Raw genomic sequence first — 27,914 nt, 5'->3', positions numbered from 1 at the left:
CAAAATCGCCAGGTTGATCTTGCACACAATTTATTTGTAATTCATACATTCAGCTAAAAAGATATCCCCAACAATAAAGACTTGAACAAAAACAGTATTAATGCTGGTTTTAATAATCGAGGGGTGAAAGCGAAAAGGTTCTATCTTTTGTACACTAACAGTAAAATTTAACATATTCACAAAAAGGTTCATGTCGTAGTCTAAAATTTAGGGATGCAAACTGATATTCGAATATTTGATCCAACGTTCAGTATTCAACTGTCGAAATCGGTAATCGGTATTTTAGATTATTTTTTTTTTTAATAAAAATAATATACCTTTTGCCTATATGTGTGTTGTTGTGCATAAAATTTGTTTGTCTTGTTTATACAACAATCGCCTAGAGGCATGAATGCGATGACAATACACTATACACGCGTCATATGTCAATTAGGGCATATGGTCAAGTACTACTAACAGTCCCAGTAATTTCGCAATAACTGGCTATAAGACAAGTGACATCAAACAAGTTTCAAAATACACGAAAGAAATACAGCTCATTCTATTAGCCCCAAAATTATTATAACACCGGTTCCAAATTCATCATTCTTTTATATCAAAAGAGGGCTTTTCATAATTGTTTTATTTTACTTATTATAAATTCTAAGCCAGAGGTTATAAATGAATTCTCAGTTTTTCGAAAGGTAACTTTAATTTAACTTTCACATTTGACATTATCTTCCAATATACTTGAACTGTAAAGTTTTAGTCATTGTTTTTAATCAATTTTTCAAATAAAACAATTTTTTCTCATAACAAATTGTCTTGAATCTTAAAAAACACAAAGTTAGCAGTTTAGATACAAATCAGGCTCTCCAGCAATACAATTGAAAAAAACAAGGAGAAAACTAGGAGTTTTTCAAGCAGAAAAACTAGGAAGAAACTAGGAAAAACTAACTAATAAAGTATTATCTTACTACTGCCTTACTGTCCAATAACCTTACTTATAAGTGTTCAGCTGACTGTAAATTTGCTTGTCTGGTGTCACCTCAGCATAGTCCAGCCTCAAATTCCATGGGTGTAGGCCAAACTATGTATCAGTGACATGAAACCACTACTGCCAGAGGCAAAGGCAAGTCAGCTGAACATCTCTACATTGTTTTCTACAAGAAAATCTCCAAAACACAATGAAAACACAAAATTGAAACTTGCACCAATTATGCTACAAATGAAAAACTAGGAATACAAGGAGCATTTAAGATAAACTAGGAAAACCTAGGAGCACTTAAAAAACAACAAGAGGCACATCAGTGCCTGTGCTTCACTGGCCAAAAGGTTCAAGCAAAGACCACCTAACGAACATTTTCGTCAAGTTTTATAGAAATACAATCATCAATTTTTGAGGAGAAGTTATTTAAAAATTTTTTTTACTTTAATAGCTCTGGCTGCCATGTTGTGCAGTGGACCGAAATGATTTGGGCAATTTGAGTAAAGGAGCACCAAACAAACATTTCTGTCAAGTTTTATCGAAAAAAGGTCATCGGTTTCGACGACAAGCCATGGTGTGCAGTGGACTGGAACCATTTAACAAATTTTGGTTAATGACCACCCAAGGAACATTTCTGTCAAGTTTCATCAAAATCTGATCATCGGTTTCTGAGGAGAAGTGGTGTAAAGGTTTTTCCTATTTTTAGCTCTGGCTGCCATGTTGTGCAGCGGAACGGAACCATTTGGGCCATTTTGTCAAAGATTTTGTTGAGATGACCCTTGTTATTAAGTCTCATAAAGATTATGTCACAAACGAAAATTAATGTTCAGTCTATATATACTTTCCTATGTATAAATGTAAGGTTTTTAAATTGATCTTTTTGTGAGAACTTTATGCTTATATGTTTACTCATAAATTATTATTGTTTAAAAATTATTTAAAGATGCTATACGTGAAAAATTAAGACATTATTTTTTTTTTTCTATTAAAGGGAGGTAATTCAGTAGTAAAATGTAATCAAAGCTATTAAAGCATGGCATTTCTTTTCTAACCATGTTGATATTATTACAGTCTATTCAAGCAAGATGCCTTTTGTTTTTACATAGTACCCATAGGTTCTGAAAAACAAGGAGCACTATTCCCAACAGAAGGATGTCACTCCCTATCACTGCATGAGCATCATAATAAAGAAATGTTTACTCAAACTGCAAGCTGCTCAATTGAAATAGGTATTTACCTCAAGCATACAGTTTTATAATGTGGCAAAATAGTCGGACTACTAGATTGTCATTCGGACTAGTAAAATATGCCATTATGCTAGTCCAACTGGCTAGTAGGTTAAAATGTTTTTCGTGAAGACTACGGACGAGAAGTCCTTAAAGGTTTTTCTATTTTTAACTCTCGCAGCCATGTTGTGCAGCAGACCGAAACCATTTGGGCAATTTTGGTTAAAGGGCATCCCGATGAACATTTATGTAAAGTTTCATCAAAATCTGATAATCGGTTTCTGAGAAGATGTAGTTTAATGTTTTTTTCTATTCTTAGCTCTGGTGCCCATGTTGTGCAACAGACCAGAACTGTTTGGGCTATTTTGGTTAAGGACTACCCAAGTAACATTTCTGTCAAGTTTCATTGCAATACGATCATCGGTTTCTGAGGAGAAGTCGTTTAAAGGTTTTTCTATTTTTACCTCTGGGGGCCATCTTGTGCAGTGGACCGAAACCATTGAAGCAAATTTGATAAAGGACCATCCAAGGAACATTTCTGTTAAGTTTCATCAAAATCTGATCATCGGTTTCTGAAAAGATGTTCTTTAAAGGTTTTTCTATTTTTTTGCCCTGGCAGCCATGTTGTGCAGTGGACCGGAACCATTTGAGCAATTTGGTTAAGGACCACCCAAGGAACAATTCTGTCAAGTTTCATCAAAATCTGCCTATCTGTTTCAGAGGAGATGTCGTTTAAAGATTTTGCTATTTTTAGCTGTGGCGGCCATATTGTGCAATGGACCAGAACCATTTGAGCAATTTTAATAAAGGACCACCCAAGGAACATTACTGTCAAGTTTCATCAAAATCTGCCGAACCGTTTCAGAGGAGATGTCGTTTAAAGATTTTGCTATTTTTAGCTCTGGCGGCCATATTGTGCAATGGACCGGAACCATTTGAGCAATTTTGGTAAAGGACCACCAAAGGAACATTCCTGTGAAGTTTTGTCAAAATCCGCTTATCAGTTTCAGAGGAGATGTCGTTTAAAGTAAAAGTTTACGCACGCACGCACTCACGACGGACAATCTGTGACGACATAAGCTCCATGGCCTTCGGCCAGTGGAGCTAACTAGGAAAAACTAGGAACGGCTGGAGAGCCTGTACAAATTTAACACATATCATGAATATCTAGATCCAGTTTCTGCCCAGGGCGATTGTTTCCGAGCCAGAGACCTTATCCTGTGTTTTGACCTCCACACCTTGATCATCTTGCTGTCACAGACACTAATACATGTCTCCTGGTCCACTGGAGAGAATGCCACCCCGTTGGTCACAGTAGTATGCCCAAATGGGGAGTCATAAGGGTTAGGGGTGGGTTCCCCGTGGAGCAGATGTGCGATGCGGAATTGGTGGCGCCAGTCCCAGATGTACACACTGTTATCTTCACTGCAACTGAAATGGAACATACTGGCTGTAGAACACAAATTTAAACATGCTTTCTGGAGGTTTATACAGATTTATCAGTGCAATAAAAATACATTTTCCACTGTTTCAAACAGTGTAAATCATACATGCCATATTTCTGAGAGGCTTCCCAGGGGATTTTGGTCTGAACTCCAGGGGATTTTGATATTACACCAGGCGATGTTTACACGGCGAAAATTTGGGCAATATCTGCATTTATAATATAAGAATAAATACAGAAATACACTCAAAATACAATACTTTTTGGAATTAGTCATCATGGTCCTTCATGGAATTTCACACTCATAATATTATTGATGCTTTCCACTGTCAACCTTACGCAAGTTTTGAAAAAAAAAAAGAAATTGTGTTTTTTTTAAATTTCAGGGGATATGGATCCCCTGGCGGGGGACCAGGGGATGAGTCGAAATTCCGGGGGATTCAACTATTCCGCCGCTTTTCAAAGTAAGGATTGAAAAGTTTTGGCGAAACATGCATGGATCACTGTTAGATTAAATTTCAATGCAATACATGGTGTGCTGATATATTAACATAAATGTGGTTACATGCAAAATTTTAACGAGAATTTCTAAGTCTAATAATAAAGGGCCATTATTAGCAAAATACAGTTATCTAACTTGGTTATTCAATTAAGTTGGGTGGTTGAATACCATTGTATAAAGTCTCAATGCAATACATCAAATAGTTGCTGAGATATTATCCTATGTGTGCTAACATGCAAGACCGTAACCAGAATTTCTAAGTTGTATAATAAAGGGGCAAAAATTATATATTATAAAAGAACGATTTATCTTACTTTATTAAATAAGAAGGTTAAATAGATGTGGTCCTGTGTGTAAAGTTTCAATGCAGTACATGATGTATTCGCTAAGGTATTGATTTAAAATTGGTTATATGCAAAACCTTAACTAGGATTTCTATGTCGAATAAAAAGGGGCCATTACTTCAATTCAATGCAAACTGTGTTATCTTACTTGGTTATTTAAGTAGATTGGATGGTTGAGTACCATTGTATAAAGTCTCAATGCAATCCATCAAGTAATTGCTGAGATATTAACCTATGTGTGCTAACATGCAAAACCTTAACCAGAATTTCTAAGTCGAATAATAATGGGCAATTATTTGCATTAAATGCAAACTAGAGTTATCTAACTTGGTTAATTTAGTAGGTTGGATGGTTCAGTACCATTGTATCAAGTATCAATGCAATACCTCAAGTAGTTGCTGAGATATTAACCTACGTGTGCTTACACGCAAAACCTTAACCAGAATTTTTAAGTCAAATAATAAAGGCCTATTATTTGCATTAAATGCAAACTAGAGTTATCAAACTTGGTTAATTAAGTAGGTTGGATAGTTGAGTACCATTGTATAAAGTCTCAATGCAATACCTTAAGTAGTCGAATAATAAAGGCCTATTATTTGCATTATATTCAAATAATTGTTATCTAATTTCATTAATTTAGTATGTAAGATAGTTGGGAATACATATACAAAGTTTCAATGCAATAACTGATGTATTTACTGAGATAATGACTTAAAGGTGCTTATATGCAAAACCTTAACCAAGGTGTGACACCAACGAAGACGTCAGGGTGAGTAGTATAGCTCTCCTTATTCTTCGAATAGTCGAGCTAAAAATGTAACACCAATGCTTCATGGACAATGTTGCTTGCTACATGTATATAGGTGACAAAGAAACGCATATCTTATCTACCCACATTTTTTCTTTAGATGTAAATACATGTATCTCACCTAGCAACATAGTCCCGGCTGGCATCCAAACAGATGTACCAGGCAGGAAAGTATGAGAACCCTACATGTCCCTGAAAGACCACCCCCTCCATCACTGCCATTTTCTGCAGGTCAATACACCTTATCTTTATCTCCTCACAAAACACACGTTCAAAATCTTCTTCATCTTCATGGCCTGGCCGAAGTAAACGTTCTCGATAGTTCACAAACAGCACGCTGAATGAGAAGGAATAGAAATGTGATTTATGTGATGTAAGATTTCAGCTAAAGACTTATGACAGGGTGCTGCACCCTGTCCTTTTTTGGTACCACCCTTCTCCCTTAGTTTAAATTAGCATATGCAAGTGAAAATGTTTGGAAGAAGCTTTGTCGTTCTTTTTTTAAATGTTTTAATGATTAAACATTTTTAAATTGAGAAATATAACAGCGTTTTGCATGTTTGCTTTGAGTTTGTTTATAAAAACTAGGGATGCAAACGAATGGCAAAATTGATATTCGAATATTCGGTAATTCTTTCGATCGAATATTCGAATATTCGATAACCAAAATACATCTTTTAGAAGTTGTAGGAAACTATTATTATCATTTGCTTAAGTAACAGCCAAGGCATTTAAATCCTACTTTGCCGTAGCAAGTACGCGCCGTGGACCCTGATTTTCCCCAAATGAGCCTCTGAAATTCCCCATTTTTACAAAGAAAAAGGTAATACATTATGAACAATCAAAAATCAAAATCGAATAATTCCGCTGCCTTCATATTGTAATACAATGTTAAATTAGATGGATTCCTAATCAAATGGCGTTATGAGCCAATGGAGGGTATTTCCGTAGTACGAGCAGCCTCGTTCTGGGATAGACCTCTACCTAATATACCAAACCAACTCGGGAACTAGTAAAATAATAAAACAAAAACAAACATGAATTTGATTCTTCTATTGTACATTAATTGGGGAAATATATCCTAAAACGCTATACTATACAGTTACATTTCAAAGCAAGAACAGTGCATCGAAACATGGAAAACAGCACATACATCTAACTACATTATTGTAGCACATGCCATACATAGTATCACGGCGATTTGAGCTATGCTTCACAGCTTAATTTGCAACCACGACAGCACATTGGTGATAAGGCCGATTCCTTATATCCTTAATTGGCAAAGGCATTTAAATTTACCAAAAATATTTTATTTTTTTGGTGTCACTTGTCCAATAGCCAGTTGTAAAATTACGGGGACATTTGATAGTACCCGACGATATGTCCCTAAATGACATATGACGCGTGTTTAGTGTATTGTCATCACATTCACACCTCTGGCATAAGGGGCCAATCATTGTAAAAACATGACAAATGAACTTTATAGACAAAAGCAGTGTTGTAGGTCAAAGTTTTTTTATTCTATTTATTTAACATTTGTTTTCGAATATTCGAATACCGATTTTGACATTCGAATACCAAACGTTTGATCGAATATTCGTTTGCATCTCTAATAAAAACAAATGAAAGATTGAGTAATAATATAAAACCAACACAACTCTAATAACAAACAACTATCGGTATTCTGTGATTTTTTTTTAAAACTTTTGTAGTAATGAAGACATAATTTTGAGACAATATACTGGTACTTTTCAACTAGGAAGTAGCTGATTTTCAGCCCCTTCTTTAAAAGCTGAAAAAGTCCTGCTGTTAAGAAGTCAAGAAATAAGAAACTTAACATTTTACCTGTGATCTTTAGCCAGACTTATTCCAGTGATGTAAGTATCCTCAAACGCAAATGAATATCTTGGAATTCTGAGATCACATAAGCTTTCAGAGTCAATGACACGTTGTAACCTCTGAATTTCATGCTGGTCAACTTCATATAAGTGTATGGTATCATGAAGTCCGGTCACAAAGCTCACATAATGTTTAACCTTTGGAGTCTTCAAATGAAGCATTATGTCTGCTTGTGTTGTATTAGTACATGTATGTTCACCATTGCCCACCAATGAACCTTGCTCATCATAGTCAATACACTGCCTTTTTCTGCTACATTGCCTTTCGAACTCCGGATTTATAAAGCTCCTGTCATCATCAGTTTTTCTATCCATGAACTTCGAGTTCGAACAGTTATCGCAAGAGCTGTCACTTTCACTACCCATGCCGTCCGAGTTGTGGCTTCCATTACTTTCGTGCCTAGTCCTACCATTACGATGGAATGCATTTGCACATGCATCACAGAAAAATTTAGACTTGTCTACATTTGTTGGCACATTCGCAATGAGCAAGTTCATAAGGTGATATCGGTTGCCAGTAAACCTAAACAAATTCTCTCCAGCAGGCCATGTAGGATCTTCCTTGACATCGACGTCTCCATCAACATTCTGTACAATAAATTCAATTGCTTATTTGTGTGCAAACACATTTAAAATGAAATTGTTCCTTCATCTATATCCATTACTTCAGCCATAAAAAATAAGCATATTATAAAAGCTTCAATTAACAAACAATAGTGCTTGGCTTCACACTTTTAAGAATCCATGCTAGCATGAATTTAAATACAAGTGCTGCGCTTCCTTGCTTGTGCTAATTTTGACATAAGGAATGACAAAGAAGCTTCAATAAAGATTTGTATTTACCGCAAGAAAACAAAGGTGGAGGCTTTTGTACAAATCTTATCACAAAATGTTTTGTATATGTTTATAAAATTCCACACTTACATACACCGTAATGAAGGAGAGATCTCCAAGACCCTGGTAAGGCAGCCCACCAACCACCAGATTGTCTGTCAGCCAGTGTCCAAACAATGTGGGTGGCTCCAGTGGGATGAAGTGGGTACATATCAATTCTGAAATTGTAATTTGCATGTACATACGGTATTCAAAGTAAAGAAATTTATATTTGTACTGTTTTCGTATTTTCCAAAACAAAATTATGAAGCATGCCAAATCTTTAAAATTTGGAGCTGGCAAAAAGTAAAAGAGCAATGTAGAACTTGTTTTAACTCAGCCCCACAATCCGAAATAGTAATTGCCTTTTTCCGTACTGTTTTTTTTTTCTTTTGACAGATAATTTCACCCTTCATCCATGAGTTTGGTCATGCCTTTACCACAAATTGCACTGGTGTCACAGTAGGAGCCAATTTTCTGTGTAATCGTTTATTGTCTCAGGGACATATAGGGTCCATTTGTATAATAAATTAAAACCTCCAAAACTGCACAGCAGGATAAATAATTTTACAGAGGTTGTGCACAACAAATACATGTTGGGGGGGGGGGGGGGTTTACAGAGGTCTTTAAAGAATGATTTTACCTGTTCCCGCATTCTCTTTACTCTTCAAAGTGAAAACTGCACCAAGTCCTTTAGTGTTTGCGTCTTGCCGTATTCCGTCATCTTCGAGCACCGATACTGATCCACACACAAGCAGACGGCTGTCATTACTGTTGAACAAGGACAGCTGACACAGGTCCCAGTCAAATTGAGTTTTCATGTTGTGTTCATCTAATACCTTACATGGCTGGTCTAAAGCCCAAAGCTGTAAAAATGGCACAATTGTTACATTCACACCATTGAAGGAAATTCTGGAGTTCACTCAATCCATATCAATTAAACTAGGTACATGCATTTTGTATATATACATGTACCAGGTATAAATCAACTTAAAACAATATTTGATTTTGTCCCCGAAATAAATGGGAGAAATATAAGGTGTCTGTCTCTCTGGCAGTCTTTATTTAAGCATTTTAAAATAACTTCCAACAAATGATCACCATACTGAGATTATGTGCAAAGTTCTTTGCTCAAGTTCAAGGTCACATTCAGAGGTCAAAGATCATAATATTACATTTTGTATCTGCTCTATATCTCTTGAACCACCTGAACAATTTGAAATTACTTGTGACAAATGTTCCCCATACTTAAACTATGTGCAGAGAGAGAAACATCTGATTAAGATTATAAACAAGAGCTGTCACAGTATGTGATGAATGCCCCTGAATGTGACATTGACCTTTGGACAATGTCAGGACATAAAAAGGGAAGAAAACAGCAATAAAATGTCCATTATGTCTAGCCAACATGGCAGGCACATTTGCAAGATCACATGGCATTATTTCTAACCAACATGGCTGGTGCATTTACATGAACCCATTGCTTTATGTCTAACCAACATGGCTGGTACATTTGCAAGACCACGAACCACATTGTACGCAACAAATTGTCTTTATATTTCCAAACACATGTTGAATGACATCTTAAGATCTGTCCATTCAAGAGAAAGCCTCAGCCCGGACACGACGGACAGACAGACGGTGCGATTATACCCACCATCATGGGCATAAAACCAACCATCTAGTTAAACATTTTTTTGGTTTGAATGTAAACAGATAATGCCTGTTGATGTTGCAGGAAAACTGCAGTTGTATGAAACAGGTGGTCGAACATTATTCCTTCTATTTTCATATAAAATATACTTATACTGGATCCAAACCTAAATTAGCCGAGGAGTCGAGCACCACTGACAGTCCTAAATACACAAATCATGAACAAAACCTTTTAGTTCCCTCGAGGTCATAATTTTACAAATCTTAAACACACAATTAAGTTGTAAAAATTACAGATCCATACAGGAAATTTGATTGGGTGTGAAAAACGGATAATTACTGTTTTCACATGACCGCTATGACCTGAGGAGGGCATTTCAGAAGATTGATAAAATGTGTCAAACTTCTTTGCACTGAGCGAAAGTGAACGATGACCGATTTCGGTTACTTATAATCTGAGATGCAAATCGTATTTGGAAAAACTTGTTCATATGCCTCCAAACAGATATCCAAGACAGATGTACCTTCTGTTACGAAATCAAGACTCAAACAGCAGAACAAATTGGGCCTACCACTTTAAAAGACTTGTTTGAAATTGGGTTTGGATATGCATGGCTGGCAAGTTGCAAATGACATTAGGGATACAAAATCGTTCTTACAATCATTTAAAACCTGGATTAAAGACTATGTGTTACAAAAACTTAAAAGCACAAATTAACAATTGCCAAAGGCATTTTACTACTGTGAATTTAAAATGCTCCTTAATGTCTTTATTTATTTGTTGATTATGATATGATATTATGATATGCCTAATATGAATAAACGATCTACATGTATCTCTAATTTTCTCAGTTCTACGAGAAACAAGATGTTCCATTTATCTATTCTTGATTTTGCAAAACTTAAAGCTGATTTATGGCATATCATGCAATGTAATATTCCAATGATGCCTATTTAGAAATAGTGCTTTTAAAAAAAAAATAAAAAAAATATAGTTTGCTATTTATTTATTTATAGCTTTTAATTTTACTTTTCCTCATTTAGTAAACGACAGCATCATTCAGAACATAAAAACCATTTCCACAATCCATAAATAATCGGTGCCAAAGTAAACAATTGGTATGACTTTACAAACTCTAAAATTACATTGCAAGATATTTCATAACAGACAAAAATGGAAATTTGGGTCAATACTGTCATTGGAAACATCAGATCACCCAAGATTTTAGTTCGGTCCGAGGCATCCCCTTAGATTGCATTCTTACTGTATAAGAATCAAAAGCTGTCGTATACTTAATTTGAAAATGTTAATAAGGAATAATGGTAGGGAGTAGGGACTAAGCTTCAACCACGACCGTTCAAACTAATATTAAATATTCAAATAATAACCATAGATTAACTTACGATGACTTGAGCATCCCTGGATGTTGTACAGAACATTGTTCCATTGTGAGAGAAGCTCACATCTAGTACTTCATCTGTGTGTCTGTGAATTGTCTCTGTACACTCACATGGGACCTGCCAATCCAGCCGCTTCATCTCCTCTTTCCAGCTAGCCTCTAACTTATCCTTACCTGAAATAACATTTAACACTATGTACAAGAAAACATGATTTTTAGAGTGCAAAATATTCAAAATGTACCGGTATATCCTCTTTTCAGCTAGTTTTTAAAGGGACTACATGAAGCTCACGTTTTGGGACGTAAAATTAGTCTTTCCAGTAATACATCTAAAAAGACTTATTTATCATTACTCAACTCTTTGATACCCAAATCACATTAAAACAAGAAGCCCAAAAGGGCCTATGCTCTACCGGCTGGGTTTGTGTGGTCAACATCACAGAACCAACCTCTTATGGATATCTGAATACTGTACAAGTTTCATCGAGATACAATCAAAACTGAAGACTGTATCATGTTCGCAAGCATATTTTACACAATATAATTTTTTTATACTATTTTACACAATATAATTTTTTTATACTATCAAGGCCCATAATCTAAACATTTCAAGGCCCATAATCTAGGCATGCATGGGCAGATCAAGCTGGTTTTCAAAAGGAACCGAGCTCTAATGGATATCCAAATACTGTACAAGTTTCATCGAGATACAATCAAAACTGAAGACTGTATCGTGTTAACAAGCAATTGTTTACACAACAGCATTTTTTATACTATCAAGGCCCATAATCTAGGCATCCATAGGCAGACATGGCTGGTTTTCGAAAGGAACCAAGCTCTAATGGATATGTAGATACTGTACAAGTTTCATCGAGATACAATCAAAACTGAAGGCTGTATCGTGTTAAAAAGGAACTGTTTACAGACGCAAGGACACACATACTACATACACATTACCATCGCATAAGCACTTCTGGCCTTTGGCCAGTAGAGGTAAAAACAACAGTTTCAGTTTTTAAAAAATACACTGGTTTTAGATGAGCGCAAACCCAAGTCAGTTTAATATGTAAAGAAAAAATAGAAAACTGACACCTGAACCACTACGTCCCAAATAATACAACAGTTGATGGATATTTTGAGAAAACATTGACAATTGCCGCAAAAAAATCGCTAAATCCCGTTCGAAACGGTATTAGAATATTGGTCTTCAAAGAAGATATTTAAGGAAAAATCAACATTTGCTGAACGGTTCCAGTATCTTAGTTTTAACACTCTTAATGATTTGCCACACTTGTGACTATTTCATAATAAAAAATTTTTTATCGGAAAAGGTGCAATTTACAAACCATCAGCAAGCCCCTTTAACTTAACCTTACCTGAAATAACATCCCAACATAATTTACTTGAAGATATAAATTTGTATATTTCATCAATGAGCGGCGAACAAGTTAACAACTTATCAAACTGAATGCCAATATCATCTTAGATTCTACCATTATAATCTATAATTCTATATGTATTTCTAGTATGTCAACTATCAACATGTAAATTACACTTGTATCATGCTTTACTGAAAGTGTTTTCTTTGTTTTCGACTATTCATTAACATATCAGTTTCCATAAGGGAGCAATTTAAAGAAGACAGAGCTTAACAAATCAGCAAGTAACTAGCATGTGGATAAATTATCTACATGTATGACACAGTTACTTCACCTGCTAGTGCTACCCATGCTACGCTAGGAATTTATTTCTACATGACCCATTCTCATGTGTAGATAAAAAAACTTGGGTTGCAACCGGAGTCACAAATAACAAGCATTTTCAGTGAAAAGATATCCCCCGCCAACGATGGCTTGTTCGTGCTTGATGGCTTGTTTGTGTTTGAAGGCTAAAAAAAATCTCAGAAGGAATAAGATAAGCACATTGGTTTATCCCTTTCTGAGCCAAATTGTAGTCGTACTCCGTTGTTGAGAACGTACTCAATAGTTGAGATAAAAATGAAGCCGTAGAAATTCACCAAAGAAGTTCATTGCAGGATGTTGGTTCATATAACATTCAAGTTTCATTAAATTCTAGCAGCTAGTTACTGAGAAACGGCTGCAAACAATGATTTTTAATAAATCAAGGGCAATAACTCTAAGGAAAATTGACCAATCCAAAAGAAAAATAGACAGGCATCACCACAGTATGTTTGTTCTTATTTATTCCAAGTGTCATGAAATTCTACCAGCTAGTTCCATAGAAAAGGCTGCAAACATGGATCTTTTAATAACTTTTAATAAATCAAGGGCAAATAACTCACATAGAAATTACACAATCCAAAATATAAATAAACAGGCATCATCGCAGTATGTTGGTTCATATTTATTTCAAGTTTCAAGAATTTCTACCAACTAGTTACTGAGAAATGGCTGTAAATGAGAGTTTTTCAAAAAATCAAGGGCAATAACTCCAAGTACAATTGACCAATCCAAAAAAAAAATGAACAGGCATCATCCCAGTATAGTAATTCATATTTATTTTAAGTTTCATGAAATTCTGCCAGCTAGTGACTGAGAAATGGCTGTGAATGTGCATTTTTCAAAAAATCTAGGGCAATAACTCCAAGGACAATTGACCAATCAAATTTTTTTTTGGACAGGCATCATTCCAGTATAGTGGTTCATATTTATTTTAAGTTTCATGAAATTATACCGGCTAGTTACTGAGAAAACGCAGCTGACGGACGGACGGAAGGAAGGACGGACGGAAGGAAAGACTGACGGACAACGCCATTTCAATATCCCCCTCCCTATTTCATAGGCGGGGAATAATAACTGGTCTTAGGACTGGATTTGCATGACATATCCAATTTGGTATTGGCACTATACAGGTCTTAAAACTAACACCACACCGCCATAATAGTCTTAGTACCTTTAATCCCCCATTTCTCAACAGCAAGGCAGTGCCACAAGACTTCATCTTGGGCCACTCTGTTCCACTGCCAACACACCTTGGACGCTATCCCTAGATCAGCTTTGCCAAGGTAGGAGAAGATCTCAAGCAGAAGATGGTCAGGTATAATATCCTGCCATACAATATCACTGGCATCATCCATCCTCTCCATAGCTAAAAGAAGGAACATTTACTATTGCTGTGAAATCATCATTTGTAGGCTTGAAATTTCATTATTTTATGAAAAAGGACAATTTCATGGGTCCAGCGACGCTCATATACATAAGGTGAATTATCAGAATGTTTTACATGTCCTAAACAGGAGGGTTGATAATCAGCTTGTTATGTTATATCAAAAAAATAAATGCAAGTTCGAAATAATTGAATTTATTTTTACATCACTGAGGTTAAATAGTATATAATATAACCTAAACCATATTAAATCACAGTCAAATAAACAAGAGGGCCATGATGGCCCAAAATCGCTCACCTGAGTAAAATAATTTAACCTTTGTTATCAATATAGCTTGATATTTGTTCTGAAAGAATATTGAAAAACATACTGGTCAAACATGTTGCCTGGATAATCACTCACAGGACATGTCACAGTTGCCTGCACACTGACAAGACTTGGTGATTGACTGCAAACTGACAGGATTTTGTTCAGTTGCTTGCACACTGACAGGATTTGGTGATTGACTGCACACTGACAGAATTTTATTCTCATACTTGCACACTGACAGGACTTTGTGCAGTTGCCTGGACACTGACAGGACTTGATAATTGACTGCACACTGACAGAACTTGGTACAGATACCTGCACAACAACAGCACTTTTTTCAGTTGCCTATACACTGAAAGGACTTTGTTCAATTGCCTGCACAGTGACAGGACTTTGTTCAATTGCCTGCACACTGAAAAAACTAAGTTAAATTGCTTGCACATTGAAAGAACTTTTAGTATAGATACAAAAACAACAAATAGTGCACCGTCAAATAAAATCAATAAACTGCCTTCAGCTCTAAAGGTCAAATTTCAGATCACATTCAACACCTTCAAATTTTAATATCACAATAGCCTAGCTAGTACAACATCACATTCCTTCTAATGATATTAATATTTTTTTTCTTTATATAAATAATAAGTGAATAACACTATCCACACAGAATATAGATTGTAGCATCTGCATGAACAATAATCTACATGAAGTTAAATGGAAAAGTCTGATTATTAAATTCATTATTAAGTAAAAATAATATTTCTTCTAAAGAATAAAATGTATAATAATTATTTGAATATATGAACCTAAAAAAAGAACAATAATTACCTCAGAAGTGACTATGTTGAAGACTTAATAAAATTTAAAATCTTGTTACTAAAATATAGAAAGTAGTGGAATTTCCAACAAAAAGGACCATATAGCAAAACTTGCTGCCCTTACTTCAAGAGTTAACTTTACATAACCATCAGATTTTAACAAAATGTATTTATAATAAACTTGTAACCCACAGGGTGAGGCCAATTTTTCTCCAGGAGCATAATTTGAATAGACATGGTAGAGAACCAATCAACAATGTTACACACCAAATATTTAAGCACTAGGCTTCATAGTATTTGCCAAAAAAAGTTTTTCCTTTAATAGGTTGCAATGGCAACCAGAGTTCTGCATGGAATTCATTTCTTTGGACAATTTTGAAAAAGCACCAACCAAGGATCATTCCTATAAAGTTTCATTAAAATTGTTAGAGGGGTTAAGGAAAAGATGATTATAACCAATTGTTGACCCTTTTCCTTTAGGTTGCCATAGCAACCAAAGTTCTGCATGGAATTAATTTCTTTGAACAATTTTGAAAAAGCACCAATCAAGGATCATTCCTATGAAGTTTCATTAAAATTGTCCAAGAGGTTTAGGAGAAGATGATAATTATTACCAATTGTTGATATTTCCTTTAGGTTGCCATGGCAACCAGAGTTCTGCATGGAATAAATTTCTTTGAGAATTTTGAAAAAGCACCAAGCAAGGATCATTCCTATGAAGTTTCATCAAAATTGCCCAAGAGGTTTAGGAGAAGATGATGATTATAACCAATTGTTGACATTTCCTTTAGGTTGCCATGGCAACCAGAGTTCTGCATGCAATTCATTTCTTTGAAAATTTTTGAAAAAGCACCAAGGATCATTCCCTGAAGTTACATCAAAATTTTCCAAGCGGTTAAGGAGAAGAAGATGATTTTAACCAATTGTTGACGCCGTACGAAGGACGCCGGACATAGATTGATCACAATAGCTCACCTTGAGCACTTTGTGCTCAGGTGAGCTAAAAATGATTTAGGTATTTACAAGTAAGTTGTTTACTCAGACCATGTATATTCCCTAAATACATGTATACCCTTTTACATAGACAGTATGATTTCGGATTTAATGGTCCAATTTTCATTGGGATCTTGAATTGGTGATTTTAAGTCAACCCATGAAATTTAATGTCCTATGAATATTTATTTATGATTTCACAGTATCTGATTATTCCTTGAGATTACCAGTACAATATCCTAAGGACATCTTAGTCCTTTGGAAAAAACCACATCTAAGTTTTTGTTGTTGAATAGGTATGGCAGTCATTTGTCATGTTAAGCTAAGTATATTTATGATGAAGTAATACAGTCTTCAGACTGTCTGGGAGTAAGATTACTTCTATTATTGGTCCAAGATACTGTTTGAAAATTTTAAAGGCCTACTTTTAGGATATTTTGTCATGATAATCCCCTGCTGTTTTATTTATTTTTTTTTTTTGGGGGGGGGGGGTCACTTATAGAAGGCTTAAACAGGCCTTTAAGTTACCTATGTGTACATGTTTGGCCTGAACAATATCCAGTAAAATTGATTAACACTCATTATTAACTTGGTAAGAAAATTTATAAATGTCAATATCATTTGGTTCTACGTCTTGTTTTTATGAGTATGAAGGAATTACCTCTAGCTGATGTCTGACAACTAAAGAATTGTTTAAGACTGTTATTTTTTGAATGCTTGTATCACTTATTTGAGTTTATGTGTCACACCACTGTGGCATCCCCACCAGGCTAGCTTGGCTAAACATCAATTAAAATAAACACTGGAAGGCATTTTAGAATGCCACCCCCTTATTATTCACCCAAAAAGCAAATAATATTTTGCAGGCCTCACAGTATTTTTGCCTACAATTTGTAAATGGTACATTGATTTATTATGACTTTAATGAGCCTTTGTCATCAAGCCACTGTGGCCCCTTTGGTATAACACGTCTATCATTTTCGAAAACATGTACCTGTACCCGTAGTTAAAAATAATAGACGTGTGATACAGGATTCTTCTAATCCCTGTGAAGAGGAATCAAGCGATATAATCAGTTTACCGAACTGGGGATTTAACGAAAGTACCGGTTACCTACCTCTGGCTTGGAACCGTTATCACTAATAACATGTATATATGGCAAGTATTTCAAGTATAGATGGTCTAATCACACAGGACTATTCCTACTTTGTGTAATTACCTGTGGAAAAGATTTTTTTTTATTAATTAAGAAGAGTTGTTGACTTTCCCACCATTACAGGATAAAAACAAAGGGTTTCCGAGAGAAGTAACCGGTGTTAACCCGGAAAAAGTTTTGCTTGAAACAAAACCACTTATATTTTGGTATTCTGACATTAATGTTGAGGCAATAAGCATATATGTTATGTTTAAGCAATAGTTTTTACTTATTATGGTGAAATTATTGTTATGATGCTACAAATTTAAAACAAAGTACAGATCGAGATTTTTAAGTGTAAATTTCAGGCATGGTTACATACTACTATTACTTTACCATGTTCTAGCACTCTAAGTGAGCTGATTTTCCTTGTCCGGCGTCTGTGCGTCCATTAAAGCAGCACTGTCACAGATTTACCATTTTTACAACTTATTTTTGGTCTTAGAAAGAGCAAATTTTTGCGTAAATATCTGCAAACCAATGATATAAGATTGCTGACAAGAAATCAGATCGTAGAGTTTTAACATCTTTTCTAAAACAATCAGGCCAAATACGCTGAAATGTCAAAGGAAGCTTCCTAGGCTAGGGTGACTTACAAAAATACAACAGACCTTTAATGGCTTTATTGGCAACCAGACAAATCGGCCCCTTACCAAATTACCAAATCCACCCGTAATTGAAACGGTAACCTTTTTGGCCCCTTACCAAATTGGCCCAACAATGTAGACATTTCGGCCTCTGATTACGAAGACAATTCGGCCCTTGTTTTTTTATTATTATTATATGTATTTTATTCAAACTTTTAAATAGATATCTAGATAAATTTAATTGCATACTTGTCAGACATACTGTTGGTGAATGAATTAGTGTCTAATTTCTTGATGTATTTGTGAATGACATGTAATTAAAGATGATTTGAGTAGATAGACATAATTTTAATGGTTATTATTTCATATTATCTTTTCAGTGGATGATCATTGTCTCAATTCAAGTATAAATGTTAAACATGTTTAATGTATATTCATTCTATTAAGTGTGTTAAAACTATTCATCCTTTGAGATTTAGCTATACAAGGCAGCCAGCCGATCCACAAATAGCGAGCTTTCCAATAATGGTTACCCCATTTACCTTTAATTTTAGATTTAAAACATGTATGATACTAAAACAGTAAAAGGTATAATCATCAAAGCTGTTGTCAGTTACATTACAAAGATGTCATTTTTTCCGACTGTCAGGCCCCTAGAGCATACTGTGGTCACAAAAGATGCCTCTGTATATTTGTTGGCATTATTAAACGCCCGTGTCATTCGTGGCCAATATTAAATAAACACCTGTCTGACATGGTATTATCAATGTATGATTTAAACATATGTATTAAAGGGGCTTGTTCATATTTCTTTTTACATTTATAAAAACTGATGTAACTCAACGTATTTACTTGCATAAGCCTTTATTTTTGGAAATTGTGCTTTTACAAATTTCCTCGTATTATGCAGGAGTATTAGAGAGAAAAAACCCTGATTCGATAAGAACTATATGAAAATAATTATCGGTTTGCTTATTGATAGTAAATGTTGCAAACTGATAAGGATAATGTCTCAGTGGCAGATTTGGTAGTAGGCCGATGTGGTAAGAGGCTGATTTTTCTCGCTACCCGTTGATTGACCGACAACCAGTGCAGAAGCTTGATGGGAATGAACTCCTGCTTTTGTATCATATGACCTGTTAAGTAAAATAAGCCTAATTATTTTTTTGCCTGAAAATTTATCAAAGGGGCCTAAGTCCTACAAATGATCAGGCATAATTAAATATTAATTACTGCAGTTAAAAAATATCAAAAAATCTCAAAATGGCTGTAACTTCAATAAATTCTGTTGGAACATCTTATCACTTGATGTTTAATGGTTTAATTGTAAAATAAAAACATTTAATGGAGAGCGCAAATTTCATACAATATATACTAAGGCGCCTGGGGATGAAAATGGGTTAAGGGGAGGGTTTGGGAATTTGCTTCCCCTCCCTTTTTGGACAGGGCCCCCAAACACAAAGTTATTGACATGTATATTATTTCTGTTGATAATAAATCATAAGGCAAACAATCCCTTGAACACTGATATGGTAACATCCTCATCACTAATAACTAAATGAATGTTGTTAAAAACAAGACCTTCATGTAAAAAAAATCAATATTTTCAGAAACAAGAGGGCCATGATGGTCCTAAATCACTCACTTGAGTAAAAGAGTTTAACCTTTGTAATCAATATACCTTGAAATTTGTTCAAAGAATATTGAAAAACATACTGGTCAAACATGTTGCCTGGATAATCACTGACAGGACTTGTCACAGTTGCCTGCATACTGACAGGACTTGTCACAGTTTCCTGCACACTGACAGGACTTGTGGATTCACTGCACTGTCACTGACAGGATTTTGTTCATTTGCCACACTGAAAGGACTTGATGATTGACTGCACACTGACAGAATTTGATTCTCATACCTGCACACTGACAGCACTTTGTTGTTCAGTTGCCTGCACACTGACAGGACTTGATAATTGACTGCACAATGACAGCACTTGATACAGATACCTGCTCACTGACAGGGCTTTTTTCAGTTGCCTGCACACTGACAGGACTTTGTTCAATTGCCTGCACACTGACAGGACTTTGTTCAATTGCCAGCACACTGACAAAACTATGTTAAATTGCTTGCACACTGAAAGAACTTTTAGTTTAGATACTCAAACAACAAACAGGGCACCATCCAATAAAATTAGGAATGCAAACAAATATTTAAATATTCGATCAATATTGGTATTTGAATGTCAAAATCGGTATTCGAATATTCGAAAAAAAATGTTGAATAAATAGAATAAAAAACCTTTGCCCTACAACGCTGCTATTGTGTATATAGTTTGATTGTCATGTTTTTACAATGATTGGCCCCTAATGCCAGAAGTGTGAGTGTGATGACAATACACTATACACGCGTCATTAGGTAGAGGACTATCCCTTGGCTTTTCGTCATACGGAAAGACCCTCCATAGGCTCATTACGCTATTTGATTAGGAATCCATCTAATTTCACATTGCTTCACAATATGAAGGCAGCGGAATTATTTGATTTTGATCTTTGATTGTTCATAATGTATTTCCTTTTTCTATGTAAAAATGGGGAATTCCAGAGGCTCATGTGGGGAAAATCAAGGTCGGCAGCACGTACTTGCTACGACAAAGAATGGTTTAAATGGCTTGGCTATTACTTAAGCAAATGAAAATAATAGTTTACTACAACTTCTAAAAGATGTATTTTGGTTATCGAATTTTCGAATATTCGATCGAAAGAATTATCAAATATTCGAATATCAATTTTGCCATTCGTTTGCATCCCTAAATGAAATCAATAAACTGCCTTAAGCTCTAAAAATCAAATTTCAGAACACATTCAGCACCTTCAACTAATATTATCTCTTCTTCCATCTAGGACAACATCACCTTCCTTCAAATGTTGGTAATCAATTTTTTCTTTGTGTAAAGCTAAAATGCACCATCCACACAGAAGATAAGATTGTAGCTTAGAATAATCTACAAAAAGTTTACAATAATCTACATGAAGTTCAATGGAAAAGTCTGATTATTAAATTTATCATTAAGTAAAAATGAAATTTCTTCTAAAGAGTAAAGTGTATAATAATTATTTGAATCTATGAACCAAAAAAAGAGCAATAATTACCTTAGAAGTGACTATGTTGAAGACTTAATAGAATTAAAAATCTATTCCCTTTTTACTAGAAATAGAAAGTAGTGGAATCTCAATAAAAAAGGGAGACCATATAGCAAGACTTGCTGCGCTTGTTTCAAGAGGAAACTTTACATAACTATCAAATTTTAACAAAATGTACTTATAATGAACTTGTAACCCACTGGGTGAGAGCAATTTTTCTCCATGGGCTGAATTTGAATAAACAATAGACAATGTTACACACCAAATATCTAAGCACTAGGCCCAATAGTATTTGCCAGAAAAAGTTTTGTATTTTTTTCTTTAGGTTGCCATGGCAACCAGAGTTCTGCATGGAATTCATTTCTTTGAACAATTTTGAAAAAGCACCAACCACTCGTATGAAGTTTCATTAAAATTGTCTAAGCGGTTTAAGAGAAGAAAATGTTTATAACCAATTGTTGACGCCACATGACGGACAACAGACGCTGGACATAGACCGATCAAAAAAGCTAACCTTGAGCACTTTGTGCTCAGGTGAGCTAAAAAGTACAGGGAAATTTTTGAAATTGTTATTATTTAAATTATAAAAACATACACACAATCTATCACATTTTGAAGCAATGTGGAAAATATCAACAGCATTCTTCAGCAATTTATGAACTTGTCCTTAAGCTATATTTTTGATAATATCAAATATAGCCCATTAAATGACCAACTATAACTGTGCGTACTAGCAAATTGTTCTTTATAAGCAGTGTTTTTCTTCACATACCTCGGGTGAGTGATTCAGGGCCATCATAACCCTCTTGTTTTATGATGTTTGAATGATTTATATACTTACAAAGAAATAAATCTATACATGCCCTAAACTTGTATTTTAAGGTCAACGATGAAATGCCTTTTGGTCATATCGGTAGTATTGGTTACATTTCTATCAACTGTATCGCCATTGAATAATGGACTGGCAAGAACTCCGCCCATGGGCTGGATGCAGTGGGAAAGGTTCAGATGTGAAACAAACTGCACAGAAGATCCAGACAACTGTATAGGGTTAGTTGTTGCTAAATTGTGGAACTTCACGTATGAAAAACCGACACTCCCAGTTATTGCAATAAGAAGAATGATAAAAAGATGTACATTTATGCAAAATGTAGGCATGAACATGAAATGATGAATGTTTGGATTGATTAACACAACCAGTCAGTTGTTCAATGCAGTTGTGTTTTATGTATAAATTGCAGTTCTTCATGTGCACACATGTATGTTCATAATATGCAGTATTCAACAGTCAAAATTGACACTTTGTTAATACATGAACCTCAGTGCACAGTCATTTTATTGCTTATAATCTGTATTGCTTATGATAATATTTGCAGTTAAAACTATATTGACATAAAACTCTAATAAAGAATAGATTAAGATTGTTATCATATTAAAACATAAATACATGTCATGTCATTTACAGTGAGAAACTGTTCAAGCAGATCGCTGATGCAATGGTGAGCGAGGGCTACCACGCTGCTGGGTACCAGTATCTGTCCATAGATGACTGCTGGATGCTGCCAGAGCGGGGACCTGATGGCAGGTTGACACCTGATCCACAGAGATTTCCCAGTGGAATGAAGAGCCTTGCTGACTATGTACGCTTATGAGAAAAACCTTTGTAATTATAACAGTTCAATGTAACTAATATATCTCCATACATGTACTAGACCATTACCATCTTGTACACTATCATCAATATGTTTCATGATAAAGACCTATACTTGTATCTTCTTTTAATATTTATGAAACAGGTGAAGGAATTTTGATATTTATGGTTTTGATAAATACAAATTTTAAACTTGAAATTGAAATATAAACTGAATATCTAAGGGATATCAATGTAGTATAATACTATAAGGAACTTAAAGACTATGATGTTGTTGTTGGCAAATAATTGAAAATTTTCAACAGATTCATTCCAAGGGCTTGAGGTTGGGTATCTATGCAGACATGGGACTGCACACGTGTAAGCTGTATCCAGGGAGCAAGTTCTATCTGCAATTGGATGCCCAGACGTTTGCGGACTGGGGCGTGGATATGCTTAAGCTAGACTGTTGCTGGGCTGGCGGGCTTGGGGATCTGGAAACTGGTGGGTTGTCAATTCTGGCACTAAAAGGCCATCCTTACAAATTGTTTATATCTGTTTGCTTGATGAATGTATTAAAAATACTGCCCTTTCTCAGTTTTTCTTGGCCCAAGGGACAATGTTTTATAAATATTCTATAAAAAAACATGTGTCAAGTCATCACTTTGTCTTGAAATAATAAGCAAGCCATTAGGGTCGGGCCACTTCTAACAAAATACTTTTAAGGATGGCCTTTTTTTCTAAGTACCCTTATTGGTATTTCTAGTTCATTTGTTATTATGAAACAGAAAATAAGTAATAGATACTGTTTTAATTTAGCACATCAGAGAAATTATAAATGTAATGTGTGAAAATGCTTATATTGTGTACTCATTTAGATTTGACTCGAATATAAAAAGATAATTTTGTCTTATTACAGTATTTATGAATTAAAAGATAAGAAAATATGGAAAACCATTCTTTAGCACTTCATATGACAACATCAAAACATTTTATGGTATTTGGAAAGTAGTGAAAACTCATTTCAAGTGCAATTATAGAGCGATAGATTCTCAATTATGTAGCAAACAAGTTGTTTATTTCCAGGTTATGAGGTGATGAGCCTTTACCTTAACAAGAGTACCACCCTAACAAAGAGACCCATCCTGTATGCCTGCAGCTGGCCAGCCTGTTCTGGGCACGCGGTGGGTGAACTAGTTTTAATCAGTAGCACATGAACTCAACATATCAATATTACCGTAAATGCTCTAATGTTTTAAGTATGTCTGCAAAGGTTTTTGAAAAGATTGAGGTATTGTCATAGCATTGATTTCTTTGTCAGCATTGGTCATAGCTCAAAAACTGTTCAAAATATGCTTATATAACAAGAATAATTCTACAAATCTGTTGCAAGGATGTTTTCGTTGTACATTTCATCCACAATGTCAATTGACTATCAGCGTCATTCATCATAAAAACACTCATGAATATACTTGATTATAAAAGACTGTGTGTAATAAGTTGTCCAACTTCACTTGGTTTGCTTTTTTCCAGACCAAGTACAAGCTAGTGAGGGATCACTGTAACATGTGGAGAAACTACGCCGACCTCAGGGACTCATGGGACTATGGTAAATAATTGATCTAGATAACATCATGTATATACTTCATTTCAACCATGCATGAAACATATTTCCAGCCATTCATTTAGATATATATTTGTATCTAACTTGACATGTACGTATTCATTCAGTCATGATTTTTCACCAATAATTGTTCTATTTTTACAATGTTATAGTATTATCTCTCGCATTATTTTAAGATTGATAATAATAGTGGTATTTGTTTTAGTGTATCGAGCCATTGACTATTATGGTAACAACACTGATGGCTTCCAGCAGATTGCAGGACCAGGGGGATGGAATGACCCTGATCAGGTGATGATATGTAAAAAGTATATTTGAATGGGGTATAAGTAATACTGTAAAACTGATTTCAGATTACATTTGTGATTTTGTTTGGTGTAGTAGTTTGCTTGTAAGGTGTTGTAATATGATATTTTTAAGGGGCTGTACTCCTTATGATAAAATAGCGAAAAGAAAAGAAAATTGTCGAAAACTGACATAAACTTGGTATCAACGAGTTCATTGCATTGAAACTTACTAACTGAAGTACCACATAGTTTACAATTTATTTAAGTTTAGCAGTTATTTCATATTTTTCCATTTAAAAAAATACTGGGCATGTCTACCAGGTATAATTCATTCCTTATGCATGATTGGCTAGTCTGTGTTATCAAGTGATATTACCAAGGTAGGTGTATAGCTGAATTATGTCACCCAATGAGAGTAAGCCATCGTAGCTCAGTGGATATGACGCTGGACTGCAATTTTTCCCTTTAATTCGAATAAGGTACATTGAAATTTGGTGGTAAACATAAAAAGTCTTAACATACTAAGGCATTTATTGTTTAAACCTGTTGTATCTAATCATATTAAGTAACTAATTTTACGTGTGGTTCCTACATTAGCGAGTTCAGTAACTGATAAGGTAGTTATCATGCAATGTCAAACATTCAACTTTCCCATTCAGGTCGTTGTAGGTAACTTCGGGCTCAGCGAGGACCAGGAGAGAGCTCAGTTCGGGATGTGGTGTATGATGGCTTCCCCAATCTTCATGTCAAATGACCCACGACACATGCGTCTGAGCTCTCATGCCCTCCTTACCAACAAGAATCTCATAGCCATCAACCAGGATAGCCTTGGAGTACAGGCCTACAGGATACGGAAGGTGGGGATATGTCTATAGCGATTGTAGTTGTGAAAATTATATGAATAAGTACACTTAAACTGACAGAATGATTATTTTCTTCAATAATTAAGAAAGAACAACAATGTCTGTTGTATTTTTGTAATGCTAAAATTGATGTTTGCGTCACATTTTACGACAGTTTTTGTAAAATGTAGGTCTTTCAATGTAAAATAACATGATGATTATACCTCATGTCTGTATTTCATTTACACATGTATTTAAGATGTAAGTATGTTTTATAAATGCAGTTCAGATTAGCTCAGAATCAAACTTATTTTTTTATGCTTACTGATGTTGATTGTGAACTATTCTCTGTTTTCTTTTACAGGCAAATGGGTTGGAGACTTGGTTAAAGCCATTGTCAGGATCTTGTACTGCCATTGCTGTTTTAAACAATCTCAATTATGGAAACACCCTCAAATTTTCTGCAACGTTAGGTCAGCTTGGGCTGAATAATACATCGGGTTACCATCTGACAGAAGCGTTTGAAAACAAAGACATGGGAAAATACTTGCCGAAAGATTCATTGAAGTTATTTGTAAACCCTACAGGGATTGCAATAGTGGTGGTGTCACCTGTTGGGGATACTCCTGCCGTGGAAGTAAATTGATGACATTTTTGGTCAACAAAAGTCACAGAATCTGGTGCTTACCTCCTGTGCAATCTATTTGTATTTGATTCAATTGGAATGCCTTGTAGTATTATTCAAAGTATATATAACATACAAAAGTTAAAAGGTTAAAGCGCATAACTAGGTGCACATCATTTTATATCCATGCTTTTAACCATCACTGCATCTTGCCACACAGCCATCTTGTACATATCACCAATCATGTTGATGTTCCATTGATGGCCATGGGCTTAATTAGGAAAAAGGAGAAAAAAGAGAAGTTTTGTATGCATTTACTTCCCATATTCTTTACAGTTTATCTCACTTTAAAAGTTGTTGATCTCTTAAAGGATCGTTAACATTCCAAAATAATCATTATATACATATATATGTAATTATGCCAGATTTAAACACATTGAGGATTAGAGCATTTTTTTGTTTGAGTGCGATCTTTATAATGATCCACTAGCTGTTGCACTGTAATAGATGAAATTCAGTCTGAGTTGTTTGACAAGGGTACGGACAATTAATTAAAAAAATGATGTCCTTGTAGTCAAGTAAACTATTTTTAACATATTGAAAATACTTAACTGAAAAAAGAAATACTATTTAACCGGACATCATATTTGGTGATCTTATTGCTCTATTTGAAACTATTCGTATTAAATATGTTCTGATTTATAGACTATTATGTTATATCATTTTGATGATTTATCTATCATGATGATTTATAGATCCATCGGGCAGTATGTTGTAATCATTTTGTTTGAGTTTCACATGCTACAATAATAAACAGCTTACTTTCTTACTCTTGCAATGTATCCAGGTTTTTGCATAAAAGCACATATTTAAAAGTAATTGGATTTTATAGAACTGTTACATATTTTTTCATTATGAGTGTGCAATGCTTTTTATTTGGTCTTCTATCTAACTAATGTATGTTGATGTTCAATTTTAAGTTTACAAGTTGTGTGACATGTTTCTGTTTTAAGCATTTGTAATCTCAAGTTAATGAATTGTATTTAATCAGTATATTTTTTTTATTTCTATGTCTTGTTTTTATACCCTGCTTCACAAAGTGAAGTGGAGGCTATATAGGAATCATGCGCTATGTCACGTCTGTTTCATCCATATTTTGTTTTGTCCATATCTTGTCATTTATTTTGAGATTTTGAAATAGTTCAGCACAAGTGACCACAATAAGATGATGACTTGTCACGCCAAAATCCCTCTTCCTAGCTCCAACATTAACATGTCACTGCAGGCCGCAGAACATTATCAGTTTTGATATATAAGCCTTACTGATGATAGTGTTTCTTGTACAGTTCCTGTTTTATATTTGTAGTAGTGCTAATGTAAAGTCAACACAAGGGTGAAGGCAAGTACAAAAGGCTATGTCTATTTAACAGTTTAATACACAATCTACAGTTGCATGTTATCCTATCGAGCTATAGTTAATGACTGACGCTGGAGCGTGCCGGGCTCCGCGGGCTCTGGCCAATCACGTGGTCAGTCTATCTATAGTCCGTTCCATAGATATAGAACATCTTCCTCGTTCTAGAATAAAAGAAGTTATTGCATTACAAAATGAGATGCTAATACCAAT

At 34.9% G+C, this 27,914-nt stretch overlaps 2 protein-coding genes across 8 annotated transcripts; one reads left to right on the top strand and one right to left on the bottom strand.

The window, feature by feature from the left end:
• Positions 1–13: 13 nt before the first annotated feature.
• On the bottom strand, positions 14–17,700 carry LOC128227366 (F-box/WD repeat-containing protein 5-like). Of its 5 annotated transcripts, XM_052937821.1 has the most exons (9): positions 17,477–17,699; positions 14,029–14,223; positions 11,120–11,289; positions 8,706–8,928; positions 8,114–8,241; positions 7,137–7,777; positions 5,413–5,628; positions 3,303–3,624; positions 14–1,276 (listed from the first exon to the last, which is right to left on the bottom strand). In XM_052937821.1, exons 2-8 carry the CDS (start codon positions 14,219–14,221, stop codon positions 3,351–3,353), a joined length of 1,845 nt encoding a protein of 614 aa, XP_052793781.1. In that variant the 5' UTR covers positions 14,222–14,223; positions 17,477–17,699; the 3' UTR covers positions 14–1,276; positions 3,303–3,350. The 5 variants fall into 5 exon arrangements, with proteins under 5 accessions (XP_052793781.1, XP_052793782.1, XP_052793779.1 ...); XM_052937822.1 differs by having other exon boundaries at positions 14–3,624; positions 11,180–11,289; positions 17,477–17,700; XM_052937819.1 differs by having other exon boundaries at positions 14–3,624.
• Positions 17,492–27,353, top strand: LOC128227368 (alpha-galactosidase A-like). Of its 3 annotated transcripts, none has more exons than XM_052937825.1 (9): positions 17,492–17,517; positions 22,162–22,329; positions 22,745–22,919; positions 23,236–23,413; positions 23,996–24,093; positions 24,443–24,518; positions 24,739–24,824; positions 25,480–25,677; positions 26,027–27,353. In XM_052937825.1, the coding sequence occupies exons 1-9, from the start codon at positions 17,507–17,509 to the stop codon at positions 26,306–26,308; spliced, it is 1,272 nt and encodes a 423-aa protein (XP_052793785.1). In that variant the 5' UTR covers positions 17,492–17,506; the 3' UTR covers positions 26,309–27,353. The 3 variants fall into 3 exon arrangements, with proteins under 3 accessions (XP_052793785.1, XP_052793787.1, XP_052793786.1); XM_052937827.1 differs by lacking the exon at positions 17,492–17,517 and adding an exon at positions 17,625–17,721; XM_052937826.1 differs by lacking the exon at positions 17,492–17,517 and adding an exon at positions 17,667–17,743.
• The last annotated feature ends 561 nt before the right edge of the window (positions 27,354–27,914 follow it).

The sequence above is a fragment of the Mya arenaria genome, chromosome 3, assembly GCF_026914265.1.
Source record: "Mya arenaria isolate MELC-2E11 chromosome 3, ASM2691426v1".
In the NCBI taxonomy this organism is placed as follows: domain Eukaryota; kingdom Metazoa; phylum Mollusca; class Bivalvia; order Myida; family Myidae; genus Mya; species Mya arenaria.
Note: the sequence above shows the minus strand (reverse complement) of the source record. Positions and strands in the feature narration are given on the sequence as shown.